At 43.7% G+C, this 15,593-nt stretch overlaps 1 protein-coding gene across 1 annotated transcript in view; it reads left to right on the top strand.

Moving 5' to 3' along the window:
* The window catches only part of PCMTD1 (protein-L-isoaspartate (D-aspartate) O-methyltransferase domain containing 1), a 101,305-nt gene extending 92,522 nt beyond the window's left edge, over positions 1-8,783 (top strand). Inside the window, exon 6 of the mRNA XM_063923705.1 lies at positions 8,052-8,783. Coding sequence (XP_063779775.1) covers positions 8,052-8,419 — 368 coding nt within the window. The 3' untranslated portion in view covers positions 8,420-8,783. The remainder of the gene's footprint in view (positions 1-8,051) is intronic.
* Positions 8,784-15,593: the final 6,810 nt, after the last annotated feature.

The raw sequence follows: 15,593 nt of genomic DNA, 5'->3' as shown, positions 1-15,593 counted from the left end.
CTTCTGTGGTGGCTGCAGAGTGCTCATCTACTAAAGGGCCACAGATTCGACATTCAGGACTGGGTCCTGGTGACCACGGATGCCAGCCTGAAAGGCTGGGGAGCAGTCACACAAGGAAAAAGTTTCCAGGGAGTGTGATCAAGTCTGGAGACTTCTCTCCACATAAATATACTGGAGCTAAGAGCAATTTACAATGCTCTAAGCTTAGCAAGACCTCTGCTTCAAGGTCAGCCGGTATTGATCCAGTGGGACAACATCACGGCAGTCGCCCACGTAAACAGACAGGGCGGCACAAGAAGCAGGAGGGCAATGGCAGAAACTGCAAGGATTCTTCGCTGGGCGGAAAATCATGTGATAGCACTGTCAGCAGTGTTCATTCCGGGAGTGGACAACTGGGAAGCAGACTTCCTCAGCACGACCTCCACCCGGGAGAGTGGGGACTTCATCGGGAAGTCTTCCACATGATTGTGAACCGTTGGGAAAGACCAAAGGTGGACATGATGGCGTCCCGCCTGAACAAAAAACTGGACAGGTGTTGCGCCAGGTCAAGAGACCCTCAGGCAATAGCTGTGGACGTTCTGGTAACACCGTGGGTGTACCAGTCGGTGTATGTGTTCCCTCCTCTGCTTCTCATACCTAAGGTACTGAGAATTATAAGACGTAGAGGAGTAAGAACTATACTCGTGGCTCCGGATTGGCCAAGAAGGACTTGGTACCCGGAACTTCAAGAGATGCTCACAGAGGACTCATGGCCTCTGCCGCTAAGAAGGGACTTGCTTCAGCAAGTACCATGTCTGTTCCAAGACTTACCGCGGCTGCGTTTGACGGCATGGCGGTTGAACGCCGGATCCTAAGGGAAAAAGGCATTCCGGAAGAGGTCATTCCTACCCTGGTCAAAGCCAGGAAGGAGGTGACCGCACAACATTATCACCACATGTGGCGAAAATATGTTGCGTGGTGTGAGGCCAGGAAGGCCCCATGAAGAAATATCAACTCGGTCGATTCCTGCATTTCCTGCAAACAGGAGTGTCTATGGGCCTCAAATTGGGGTCCATTAAGGTTCAAATTTCGGCCCTGTCAATTTTCTTCCAGAAAGAATTGGCTTCAGTTCCTGAAGTCCAGAAGTTTGTCAAGGGAGTACTGCATATACAACCCCCTTTTGTGCCTCCAGTGGCACTGTGGGATCTCAACGTAGTTCTGGGATTCCTCAAATCACATTGGTTTAAACCGCTCAAATCTGTGGATTTGAAATATCTCACATGGAAAGTGACCATGATGTTGGCCCTGGCCTCGGCCAGGCGAGTGTCAGAATTGGCAGCTTTGTCTCACAAAAGCCCATATCTGATTGTCCATTCGGACAGGGCAGAGCTGCGGACTCGTCCCCAGTTTCTCTCTAAGGTGGTGTCAGCGTTTCACCTGAACCAGCTTATTGTGGTACCTGCGGCTACTAGGGACTTGGAGGACTCCAAGTTGCTAGATGTTGTCAGGGCCCTGAAAATATAGGTTTCCAGGACGGCTGGAGTCAGGAAAACTGACTTGCTGTTATCCTGTATGCACCCAACAAACTGGGTGCTCTTGCTTCTAAGCAGACGATTGCTAGTTGGATGTGTAGTACAATTCAGCTTGCACATTCTGTGGCAGGCCTGCCACAGCCAAAATATGTAAATGCCCATTCCACAAGGAAGGTGGGCTCATCTTGGGCGGCTGCCCGAGGGGTCTCGGCTTTACAACTTTGCCGAGCTGCTACTTGGTCAGGGGCACACCCTGGCTGAGGAGGACCTGGAGTTCTCTCACTCGGTGCTGCAGAGTCATCCGCACTCTCCCGCCCGTTTGGGAGCTTTGGTATAATCCCCATGGTCCTGACGGAGTCCCCAGCATCCACTTAGGACGTCAGAGAAAATAAGAATTTACTTACCGATAATTCTATTTCTCGTAGTCCGTAGTGGATGCTGGGCGCCCATCCCAAGTGCGGATTGTCTGCAATACTTGTACATAGTTATTGTTACAAAAATCGGGTTATTATTGTTGTGAGCCATCTTTTCAGAGGCTCCGCTGTTATCATGCTGTTAACTGGGTTCAGATCACAGGTTGTACAGTGTGATTGGTGTGGCTGGTATGAGTCTTACCCGGGATTCAAAATCCTTCCTTATTGTGTACGCTCGTCCGGGCACAGTATCCTAACTGAGGCTTGGAGGAGGGTCATAGGGGGAGGAGCCAGTGCACACCACCTGATCCTAAAGCTTTTACTTTTGTGCCCTGTCTCCTGCGGAGCCGCTATTCCCCATGGTCCTGACGGAGTCCCCAGCATCCACTACGGACTACGAGAAATAGAATTATCGGTAAGTAAATTCTTATTTTTCCTGTCGCTGTGTCTGTGTCCTGTTTTTATTTGGGTATTTTTTTTCCAGTAGAACTACAGGTACCAGCGGGCCCGTTTTTCTCCCGCATGCTGGTACTTGTGGTTCTCCAAGTACCAGCTTGCGGGGGAGGCTTGCTGGGACTTGTAGTTCTTCTGGAAAAAACAATATTCTTGACATTTTACCAAGGCTATCAGCCTCCCATCCGCAGCCCTTGGATGGGGGGGACAGCCTCGGGCTTCACCCCTGGCCCTTGGGTGGCTGGGTGGGGGGGACCCCTTGATTGAAGGGGTCCCCACTCCCCCAGGGTACCCCGGCCAGGGGTGACTAGTTGGATATTTAATGCCACGGCCGCAGGGCACTGTATAAAAGTGACCCCCGGCTGTGGCATTATCTGTCCAGCTCTAGTGGAGCCCGATGCTGGTGTAAAAAATACGGGGGACCCCTACTCGTTTTGTCCCCCGTATTTTTTGCACCAGCACCAGGCGCAGAGCCCGGTGCTGGTTTTAAAAATACGGGGGATCCCTTGTCAATTTTTTCCCCACATTTTTAGAACCAGGACCAGCTCGAAGAGCCCGAGGCTGGTTATGCTTTGGAGGGGGGACCCCACGCCATTTTTTTCAGGGATTTCACCATTCCATCTATAAAAAAAAAAAAAAATATTATTTTTAAAAATATATAAATAATACTTGTGCCTCCAAAAAAGACAAACCAAGTACCTAATCCCTTCTAATATAAATAGATCTGATCTTACCACGAAAAAAAAACACAAAAAAAACATGTTTTAATTTTTTTTTATTGGTTTCACCCTCCAAAGTGTGGCGGATTGAAAATGACGAATTTGCTGTCTAAAAGCACTGCTGTCGAATTTCCAAACTTGAATTGAATATGCTTTTGTCGAATTGCAGCACTTGTATCATTGCAGAAAAGTTGAATTTCCAAAAAGTCGAATTTCAAAAAGTCGAATTTTGAAAGTCCGTTTTTTTGACGGAAAGCACTGAATTGCATTGACAAATTTTTTTTTTTTGGCGAAAAATACCCGAAATTCGACAATTTCGGGAATTCGACCGCAATTGCATATACCCCCATATCTCCTGGTATGCGATAGAGGGACAAGTGAAAAAGGTGTAGGGAAAAAAGTTAATTCCGATCAAATTAGGAAGTGTTTTGTTGGTTTACTAGCCACTTGAAATGGGTGACCTAAGTGGAAATACCTACATAAGGGTGCATCACTAGGGTCTCTGACATAGGCCCTCATTCCGAGTTGTTCGCTCGCAAGGCGATTTTAGCAGAGTTGCTCACGCTAAGCCGCCGCCTACTGGGAGTGAATCTTAGCATCTTAAAAATGCGAACGATGTATTCGCAATATTGCGATTTACACACCTCGTAGCAGTTTCTGAGTAGCTTCAGACTTGGCATCTGCGATCAGTTCAGTGCTTGTCGTTCCTGGTTTGACGTCACAAACACTCCCAGCGTTCGCCCAGACACTCCTCCGTTTCTCCGGCCACTCCTGCGTTTTTTCCGGAAACGGTAGCGTTTTTTGCCACACGCCCATAAAACGGCCTGTTTCCGCCCAGTAACACCCATTTCCTGTCAATCACATTACGATCGCCAGAACGATGAAAAAGCCATGAGTAAAATTACTAAGTACATAGCAAATTTACTTGGCGCAGTCGCAGTGCGAACATTGCGCATGCGCATTAAGCGGAAAATCGCTGCGATGCGAAGATTTTTACCGAGCGAACAACTCGGAATGAGGGCCATAGGACCTTCTGTAATTCATGTTTGTACACAATGCTGATGGTTTTACAACAGAGAGATCAACAGCAGACTGTGCATGGGCCACGATCGCACTTCACACGTGCCAGGTACCTTTGCGCTCGCACTGACTTTTTTTACGCAGAGTGATTGACAGGAAGGGACCGTTTGGGGCAGTTAACACGGGAGTGGTGGCAAAGTTACAGTTGTCCTGGCCATTTTCGAAGTGTATATCTGCCTACAGCTGGGATCATAGAGAAACATGGTGGCAGCGTCTCTACTGCCGCAGTCAGTCTGCATCGCTATGTCAACTCTAGAAGTCTAGGTTCCTCATTATTGTGTCGGTGCTACGTATGAGTATGCAGTTGCGGAGGACTTTACAATGGCTCTGGTGGACGTCTATCTTCTTTGCTGGGCGGCAGCTTGACTTGTGGTGATTTGCAGTTCTGTAACCACAGCTGCGTATACATTTGCATACAAACATTAGGCCCATAGTGCAACTAGTCATGGTTAGTTGCATTAGAGACATGGAGGCAAACTTGTCTTTGTTTGTGGTCCTAGAACTGCCTCACAGCTTAAGCAAAGTGACCTATTTCTATCAAGAGCAAGATATTACATGAGTTTATGCATGTCTTTCTGTGATGACTGAGAGTTTTATAAAAAGTATAGCTGGATTTTCGCTTTTGTGAATATAAAACAAACATCTACATATTATTGGCAGTTGATGTTTATATATAAAATTATATGTATAATTTTACATTTTATATTTGAGGTGAGTTATTTAACATTGTGCATTATCATTCAACACCTTGTACAGTATGGGGTATATGCAATTGCGGTCGAATTCCCGAAAATGTCGAAAAACGGGACATTTTCGCCAAAAAAAAAAAAAAAATTGGACAATGCAATTCAGTACTTTCCGTCAAAAAATTTTTTTTAAATTCGACATTTGTCAAATTCTACATTTCTGCAATGGTACAAATGCGGCAATTCGACAAAAGTATATTCAATTGAAGTTTGGAAATTCGACAACAGTGCTTTTAGACAGTAAATTCGTCATTTTCAATCCGCCACACTTTGGTGGCGGAATCTAATAAAAAAATGTAAAAACATGTTTTTTTTGGTGTTTTTTTTATTGGTAATAGCATATCTATTTATATTAGAAGGGATTAGGTACTTGGTTTGTCTATTTTGGAGGCACAAGTATTATTTATATATTTTTTTAAAATATTTTTATTTTTTATTTTATTAAATGGAATGGTAAAAATCTGAAAAAAAATGGCGTGGGGTCCGCCCTCCTAAGCATAACCAGCCTCGGGCTCTTCGAGCCGGTCCTGGTTCTAAAAATCTGGGGGGGGAAATGACAGCGGATCCCCGGTATTTTTAAAACCAGCACCGGGCTCTGCGCCTGGTGCTGGTGCAAAAAATACGGGGGACAAAAAGAGTAGGGGTCCCCCGTATTTTTTACACCAGCATCGGGCTCCACTAGCTGGACAGATAATGCCACAGCCGTAGGTCACTTTTATACAGCGCCCTGCGGCCGTGGCATTAAATATCCAACTAGTCACCACTGGCCGGGGTACCCTGAGGGAGTGTGGACCCCTTCAATCAAGGGGGTCCCCCCCCCCAGCCACCCAAGGGCCAGGGGTGAAGCCCGAGGCTGCCCCCCCACCCATCCAAGGGCTGCGGATGGTGGGCTGATAGCCTTGAGAAAATTGAAAGAATATTGTTTTTTCCAGTAGTACTACAAGTCCCAGCAAGCCTCCCCTGCAAGCTGGTACTTTGGAGAACCACAAGTACCAGCATGCGGGAGAAAAAGGGGCCCGCTGGTACCTGTAGTTCTACTGAAAAAAAAATTCCCAAATAAAAACAGGACACGCACACCGTGAGAGTAAAACTTTATTTCACACATGTCGACACACACATACTTACCTATGTTCACACGCCGGCCTCTGTCCACTTGTCCAAGTAGAATCCACGTGTACCTGTGAATAAAATTATACTCACCTGATCCAGTGTCCAGATTATAATCCACGTACTTGGCAAAAAAAAAAAAAACGAACACCCGGACCAGGCGGACTGAAAGGGGTCCCATGTTTACACATGGGACCCCTTTCCCCGAATGCAGAGACCCCCCCGTGACTGCTGTCACAGAAAGGTCTCTTCAGCCAATCAGGAAGCGCCACTTCGTGGCACTCTCCTGATTGGCTGTATGCGCGTCTGCTGGCAGACAGCGCATCGCACAGCTCCCTCCATTAGTTTCAATGGTGGGAACTTTGCGGTCAGCGGTGGGGTTACCCGCGGTCAGCCGCTGACCGCGGGTGACCTCACCGCTGACCGCAAAGTTCCCACCATTGAATATAATGGAGAGGCTTTGCGATGCGCTGTCTGACAGCTCAGACGCGCATAGCCAATCAGCAGAGTGCCAGGACGTTGCGCTCGCTGATTGGCTGAAGAGACCTTTCTGTGACAGGAGTCACGGGGGGTCTCTGTATTCGGAGAAAGGGGTCCCATGTGTAAACATGGGACCCCTTTCAGTCCGCCTGGTCCGGGTGTTCGGGTTTTTTTTTGCCAAGTACGTGGATTATAATCTGGACACTGGATCAGGTGAGTATAATTTTATTCACAGGTACCCCGGATTCTTCAGTGACGAGGGGGGCGTGGCAGTCGGCGGGTCAACATAGGTAAGTATGTGTGTGTCGGCAGGTGTGAAATTTTTACTTTCACGGTGTGTCTGTCTCCTGTTTTTATTTGGGTATTTTTTTTCCAGTAGAACTACAGGTACCAGCGGGCCCGTTTTTCTCCCGCATGCTGGTACTTGTGGTTCTCCAAGTACCAGCTTGTGGGGGAGGCTTGCTGGGACTTGTAGTACTACAGGGAAAAACAATATTCTTTAAATTTTCTAAAGGCTATCAGCCCCCCATCCGCAGCCCTTGGATGGGGGGTGACAGCCTCGGGCTTCACCCCTGGCCCTTGGGTGGCTGGGGGGGGACCCCTTGATTGAAGGGGTCCCCACTCCCCCAGGGTACCCCGGCCAGGGGTGACTAGTTGGATATTTAATGCCACGGCCGCAGGGCGCTGTATAAAAGTGACCCCCGGCTGTGGCATTATCTGTCCAGCTAGTGGAGCCCGATGCTGGTGTAAAAAATACGGGGGACCCCTACTCTTTTTGTCCCCCATATTTTTTGCACCAGTACCAGGAGCAGAGCCCGGTGCTGGTTTTAAAAATACGGGGGATCCCTTGTCATTTTTCCCCCCGGATTTTTAGAACCAGGACCGGCTCGAAGAGCCTGAGGCTGGTTATGCTTTGGAGGGGGGACCCCACGCAATTTTTTTTCGGGTTTTTTCCCGTTTTTTTAAAAATCGGATCAAAATCCGTCAAATCGGCCGTTTTTCGACAGCGGGACTGTCGAATCCGTTTTTTATTGAATATGTTGAATTTCGGCACCCACTTGCCGGAATTCGACGGTCGAATTGTGTCGAATTAAAAAACGGGCGAAAAATTGCTGCGATTCGCCGACAATTGCATATACCCCTATATATTTAAATATTCTGGTTGAAGTGCTAATCTATTGTTTTGAAATATCAAGAATACAATATTGAGAAGGATGCTGGTCTTATTAATAGAGCTTTGTAGATTTAATAAAGCAGAAAATTGACAAACATTCTACTGTACTGTAAATACATCTAATGTTTCATACAATATGAATTGTATATATACACAAATTTATGGAAAATTATTTCTAAACCGAGCCAGCTAGACTTCTTAAAAGGCACTCAAATTTGCAGACTGCTTGTCTTGTTGCACCAAGCTGTATACTTCACTCCATTCCAATCTACTGTTCTGGTTGGACTAGTCTGAAATATGCAACTTTATGTTTATACAGTATATTTGACAAATATAATGTGACTTAGTACTGTACTTCTTTTTAACAGCTGCTTGTACTGTAAGGAGCCTTCAGGACTTGGCTCGCATCTATATTCGCCGTACACTTAGGAACTGCATAAATGATGAGATGCAGGCCAAAGGTGTTCCCCCGAAAGCGCCTCAAAAACGGAAAAGGAGGAGATGTCGTAGACGCCGCATTAACACCTATGTATTTGTAGGAAACCAACTAATTCCACAAGCCTTAGATAGTGATGAAGATGAAAAAAATGATGAGGACAGCAAAGATGAGGAAAAAGAGCATAATGAAGCTTTGAAAGCTGAGGAGCCCCCACAGAACCTACTTCGAGAGAAAATTCTGAGCTTACCTCTTCCTGAATCTTTAAAAGCATACTTGACCTATTACAGAGAGAAATGATGACACACTTGAATCTAAAACTTTATTGCCTGCTGATATTTCATTTTTTTTCTTGAAAATGTAGCATTTGTTAATAAAATAAAATAAAAAAATGTCTGTTAACTTTCATCAACAGATCCAGTGGACACCTATAATTGTCTTGAACGCCATTAACCAATTGAGTTTATTTTTTAAAACCTGTATATTTTCTCAACATTTTTGAGATATAATGTACACAAGTTTTTAGCTGTAACAAGTTACCACTTTGCGGTATGACTTGCAGTTTTGGAAAACAATTGTTCTATACCCTTATATACAGGTCACAGCATATTTAAGTCTGGTCAATTTGAATAGCTGTTGTCTTATTAAACTAATATCTATCATTCATCGTTGTGAACATTCCATTTTGTTTGTTTCATTTACTGTTTATACATCTGTTTAAAAGAATGAAAATGGCAAAGCTAGCTTTTTGTGAAAGCCATGGTTTTGTGATTATTAAGAAAAGGTGTTTAAATATGGATCATGTTGTCCTTTAAAAGAAATGTTGCTTTGTTACAATCCTATTTAAAATAATCAAACTTGTATATTTTCTTTATTACTAATGTGTTTAAAAGTGTTTCAATCTACTTTGGCTAGCTGAATAATCTGCCTTATAATTAGCAATTCATTCACTGCTGTCGAGGAGCTTTTCAGAATTTAAATACTGTTATGTGCTCCATTGAATTGTAATTCATTGGTTTTTCACAGTTATTTTTTATCTTTTTTGATATTTTATTATGCTTTAGAATACCTAGGCTGAAAAAGGAGCGTTGTTGCGTGTTTGTATTTTCCATCTAATAACTAGACTGAAGTTCATTGGATCCCTTGTTCTAACGATGAGCCCTGGTTTTGTTTTGTTTTTTGTTTTTTTTCCCCACTTTTTTCAATATTTTAATAGTAGACTATTACATTTTTTTTTATTAATTTGTTTAAATATTTGTTTGATAAGCCTTCAATTTCAGCACAAAGTATGGTAGCACAATTGCTACTAGATCTGCAGTCAATGCTTCTTTCCAATATGTACGGCCATGTTACAATGTTATGTAATTTACTCTACTATGATACAAGTGGTAAATTGTTAGGCATTTCCATATAATGAATGTTAGTTATCTCCTGCATGTGTAGGTAAGAGTTTATTTGATTCCTAGGTACAAGTTTAGACTTCATTATAGGATTTGTTGCTGGGCACAAATGTCAAACATTCCTTCTAAAATAACATCACCAGCTAAATAAAGTTAGATAAATATTCTATTTCTCTGTGCAGAAGCAATATAAACCAATAGATTTAAATATTTTAACAATACTATCAAAATATATTTCAGATACAGTAGACAATGTTATTTGTCCATTCATAATCTATTTTGAAATGATTTTAAATGTAAATACCAGGAGATTCCTCCACCCATGTCACCAGTTTTGAATAAAAGCACTACTGTGGACAAAAAAAATAAAAATCTATTTAAAAGTTTTACCGCATTTAAAATGTATCTTAATTTAAAGTCACTTTTTTATAATGTGTGGTATGCAGAGATATGCATAGCTGCTATATTGCGATAGGTGCCCTGAAACCTATATTTTTATTTCATGTTTCTGCTGAAGAATATTGTAAAGGTTAAAGTCAGGCTCCGCTCTTAGGTATGAGGTTTTTTTTTGTTTTGGATTTGTTTTTTATTAAGCATTTTCAAAAACTGTAGTGATATTTCTAACGTGTTAATTCTTTGGGCCTATTGAACATCTGAGGTAGTTGATAAATTGTATATGTAAAATGCTTTTGTAGAAAGATTGAATACAATATTTGATTGTACTCCTTGAAAGCGATTTAATAGATATGTTTGGTTTATATATGTATTTTCATAAAATGCTTGTCTCATCTTATTCACCAACTTTGATTTGCATTAAGTGAAATTAGAAAAGCAAGTAAAAACAAGTGGTTATTGGAACATTTTACATATGCTGTTGACAGGGATTATTGCAATAAAAAATTTCAAAAAAAGTGTTTTGTTTTTTTTATTGTAAGGCCATATGTAAAAATTAATGTATATTATACTCTCCCAGTTTAAATACCTACATGCATGGTATGTTTGCCAAATTTATTTTCTAGAACTATCACAAGCATTCTACTTCTTATTGCTGTTTTTAGGGCTCATTTAGACCATGTATTGACAGCATTCATAGAAACCGAATGGGAGCAAATTGCTCAAAAAATAATGTGCAAACTGTGATGATTGATACTGGTGTTTGTATGCCTTTCATTGTCACACATGTGGCATGGTACTCAGCCAGTTGGATCAAAACATTCTGCTCTGACCTGTTATACCTCCACTAATTGGAGCATTAGAGGCAGGCAGTTAGTAGACTTAATTTTCACTGAGAGAGAACTGTTGCCCTTTACTATATGAAACCAATCCAGTTGATTCAGTTTTCTTTCACATGAATAAGCCTTAATCATGCTTTTGAGATTGAAGACTAGAGTGGAGTAAGAATACTGGCACCTTTTTAGACTATTTCAGCCCTCTTATAAGTAAAATGGTCTATCCCAAAAAAGACCAAAATAGAATAACGTGAAAAAAGGAGATATTCACTTACTATATATATATATATATATATATATATATATATATATATCTGCAAACGGATCGGCACTCACCTAGCTGGTATTACTGTGCTCCGGTGCCATCTGGACATTCATTGTTATCAACCCCTGCATTCCATACAGCGGCACTCGGAGTCTTGAAGTAGATGTATAAAAAGTGCTTTTAATGTATCATAACATCAATTTGCATCCCAACGTTTCGGGGCATACGCCGCCCCTTTTTCAAGGTGAGCAAACAAGAAGTGTCACTTCTTGTTTGCTCACCTTGAAAAAGGGGCGGCGTATGCCCCGAAACGTTGGGATGCAAATTGATGTTATGATACATTAAAAGCACTTTTTATACATCTACTTCAAGACTCCGAGTGCCGCTGTATGGAATGCAGGGGTTGATATATATATTATGCGCAGTTGTCTATTAATCACCATGTGTGTTTCCCAGAGGTAGATACATTCAAATACTTATCCTTATTGGTATGTTATGTGGCCTCTGGATGGGTCTTTGTTCCTTAATCTTGTTTCTCCAGAGTGGAAGGGTATAGGAAATTAAATAAACTGTTTCAGTGGATTAATCCACAATCACGTCGGGGGAGAAAATGCTTAAGGTATTTATTTAATCTAAAACTAGTAACCACTTTTCAGCATACCTAAATTTACACAAATAATGTATGCAGTAATCGCATAAAGGTTTCTTTTTCATCAGACATATGCTTCATAATATGTACAGTAGATGTGTGAGCATACCTTTACTTATACTAGACAGTATTAGTATGTGCCCATAAAGGTATGTTTTTATCTGTAAAAGTAGTTCAGCATAGGGGTGTACCCGTACTCATGCTACACGTTGTTAAACCAGTCATATCAAGGTTTCTTTTCCTCGATCGATAACCAAATTGTAGTGAAGATAAAAAGCGATTGTATTAACAATAAAAATGTATGATTTTGCTGGATTATGACCTATCGAAAGCACAAAAAAAAATAGGTTGCCATACTTATTTTTTTAATATATATTTTTGTGTTTTTAATGTGTTTTCGATATGCAAAATCCAGCAATTATGTTAAAAATGGAATAAGACGTGACAATCAAAAATGTATGACGACATGATTTTGCATTTTTAGCTGCATTGTCGGTTTTAAGTAGAGATGAGTGGGTTCGGATTTACTCGGTTCTTAACGTCAGAATTATTGCAAAATCAGATTTTTCTCTAACGTCCTAGTGGATGCTGGGGACTCCGTCAGGACCATGGGGAATAGCGGCTCCGCAGGAGACAGGGCACAAAAGCAAGCTTTTAGGATCACATGGTGTGTACTGGCTCCTCCCCCTATGACCCTCCTCCAAGCCTCTGTTAGGTTTTTGTGCCCGTCCGAGAAGGGTGCAATCTAGGTGGCTCTCTTAAAGAGTTGCTTAGAAAAAGTTTTTAGGTTCTTTATTTTCAGTGAGTCCTGCTGGCAACAGGCTCACTGCATCGAGGGACTTAGGGGAGAGAATTTCAACTCACCTGCGTGCAGGATGGATTGGATTCTTAGGCTACTGGACACCATTAGCTTCAGAGGGAGTCGGAACACAGGTCTCGCCCTGGGGTTCGTCCCGGAGCCGCGCCGCCGAACCCCTTGCAGATGCTGAAGATTGAAGAGGTCCGGAACCAGGCGGCAGAAGACTTTTCAGTCTTCCTCAGGTAGCGCACAGCACTGCAGCTGTGCGCCATTGTCTGTCAGCACACTTCCCACAGCGATCACGGAGGGTGCAGGGCGCGGGGGGGGGCGCCCTGGCAGCAATGTAGAATACCTGTATGGCGAAAAATACATCACATATAGCCCTTGAGGCTATATGGATGTATTTAACCCCTGCCAGACTTCACAATCTCCGGAGAAGAAGCCCGCCGAAAAGGGGGCGGGGCCTATTCTCCTCAGCACACAGCGCCATTTTCCCTCACAGAAAGGCTGAGGGGAAGGCTCCCAGGCTCTCCCCTGCACTGCACTACAGAAACAGGGTTAAAACAGAGAGGGGGGGCACTGATTTGGCGATATACATATATATTAAATGCTATATGGGAGGAACACTTATATAAGGGTTGTCCCTGTATAATTATAGCATTTTGGTGTGTGCTGGCAAACTCTCCCTCTGTCTCCCCAAAGGGCTAGTGGGTCCTGTCCTCTATCAGAGCATTCCCTATGTGTGTGCTGTATGTCGGTACGTGTGTGTCGACATGTATGAGGAAAATGTTGGTGAGGAGGCGGAGCAAATTGCCTGTAATGGTGATGTCACTCTCTAGGGAGTCGACACCGGAATGGATGGCTTACTTATGGAATTACGTGATAATGTCAACACGCTGCAAGTGGGTTGACGACATGAGACGGCCGGCGAACAAATTAGTACCGGTCCAGGCGTCTCAGACACCGTCAGGGGCTTGTAAAAACGCCCATTTACCTCAGTCGGTCGACATAGACCCAGACACGGACACTGATTTCAGTGTCGACGGTGAAGAAACAAACGTATTTTCCTTTAGGGCCACACGTTAAGGGCAATGAAGGAGGTGTTACATATTTCTGATACTCCAAGTACCACAAAGAAGGGTATTATGTGTGAGGTGAAAAAACTACCTGTAGTTTTTCCTGAATCAGATAAATTTAAATGAAGTGTGTGATGATGCGTGGGTTTCCCCCGATAGAAAATTATTGGCGGTATACCCTTTCCCGCCAGAAGTTAAGGCGCATTGGGAAACACCCCTCAGGGTGGATAAGGCGCTCACATGCTTATCAGAAAAATATCCTAAAAAGTATACACACACATGCTGGTGTTATACTGTGACCAGCGATCGCCTCAGCCTGGATGTGCAGAGCTGAGGTGGCTTGGTCGGATTCCCTGACTAAAAATATTGATACCCTTGACAGGGACAGTATTTTATTGACTATAGAGCATTTAAAGGATGCATTTCTATATATACGAGATGCGCAGAGGGATATTTGCACTCTGGCATCAAGAGTAAATGCGATGTCCATATCTGCAAGAAGATGTTTATGGACACGACAGTGGTCAGGGGATGCAGATTCCAAACGGCACAAAGATGTATTGCCGTATAAAAGGGGAGGAGTTATTTGGGGTCGGTCCATGGGACCTGGTGGCCACGGCAACTGCTGGAAGATCCACCGTTTTTTACCCTAAGTCACATCTCTGCAGAAAAAGACACCGTCTTTTCAGCCTCAGTCTTTTCGTCCCTATAAGATATCTGCCCAGGGATAGAGGAAAGGGAAGAAGACTGCAGCAGGCAGTCCATTCCCAGTAACAGAAGCCCTCCACCGCTTCTACTAAGTTCTCAGCATGACGCTGGGACCGTACAGGACCCCTGGATCCTACAAGTAGTATCAAAGGGGCACAGATTGGAATGTCGAGGCGTTTCCCCCCTCGCAGGTTCCTGTAGTCTGCTGTACCAATGTCCCCCTCCGACAGGGAGGCAGTATTGAAAACAATTCACAAGCTGTATTCCCAGCAGGTGATAATAAAATTACCCCTCCTACAACAAGGAAAGGGGTATTGTTCCACACTATAGGGTGGTACTGAAGCCAGAAGGCTAGGTGAGACCGATTCTAAATCTGAAAAATTTGAACACTTACAAGGGTTCAAATCCAGATGGAGTCACTCAGAGCAGTGATAGCGAACTGGGAACAAGGGGACTATATGGTGTCCCGGGACATCAGGGATGCTTACCTCCATGTCCCAAAATTTGCTTTTCTCACCAAGGGTACCTCAGGTTCGTGGTACAGAACTGTCACTATCAGTTTCAGACGATGCCGTTGGAGTGTCCAAGGCACCCCGGGTCTTTACCAAGGTAATGACCGAAATGAGGATTCGTCTTCAAAGAAAATGGACGACCTCCTGATAAGAACAAGGTCCAGAGAACAGTTGGAGGTCGGAGTAGCACTATCTCAAGTAGTTCTACGACGGGTGGATTCTAAATATTCCAAAACCGCAGTTGTTCCGACGACACGTCTGCTGGTCCTAGGGATGATTCTGGACACAGTCCAGGAAAAGGGTGTTTCTCCCAGAGGAGAAAGCCAGGGAGTTATCCGAGCTAATCGGGATCCTCCTAAAACCAGGAAAAGTGTCAGTGCATCATTGCACAAGAGTCCTGGTAAAAAATGGTGCCTTATTACGAAGCGCTTCCATTCGGCAGATTTCACGCAAGAACTCTTCAGTGGGATCTGCTGGACAAATGGTCCGGATCGCATCTTCAGATGCATCAGCGGATAACCCTATATCCAAGGACAAGGGTGTCTCTCCTGTGGTGATTACAGAGTGCTCATCTTCTAGAGGGCCGCAGATTCGGCATTCAGGATTGGATGCTGGTAACCACGGAGGCCAGCCTGAGAGGCTGGGGAGCAGTCACACAGGGAAAAAATTTCCAGGGAGTGTGATCAAGTCTGGAGAATTCTCTCCACATAAATATACTGGAGCTAAGAGCAAATTTGTAATGCTATAAGCTTAGCAAGGCCTCTGCTTCAAGGTCAGCTGGTATTGATCCAGTGGGATAACATCACGGCAGTCGCCCACGTAAACAGATAGGGCGG

Source organism: Pseudophryne corroboree, chromosome 5, assembly GCF_028390025.1.
Source record: "Pseudophryne corroboree isolate aPseCor3 chromosome 5, aPseCor3.hap2, whole genome shotgun sequence".
Lineage (NCBI taxonomy): Eukaryota > Metazoa > Chordata > Amphibia > Anura > Myobatrachidae > Pseudophryne > Pseudophryne corroboree.
The sequence above is the reverse complement of the archived record's forward strand: the minus strand, read 5'-3'. Positions and strand labels throughout refer to the sequence as shown.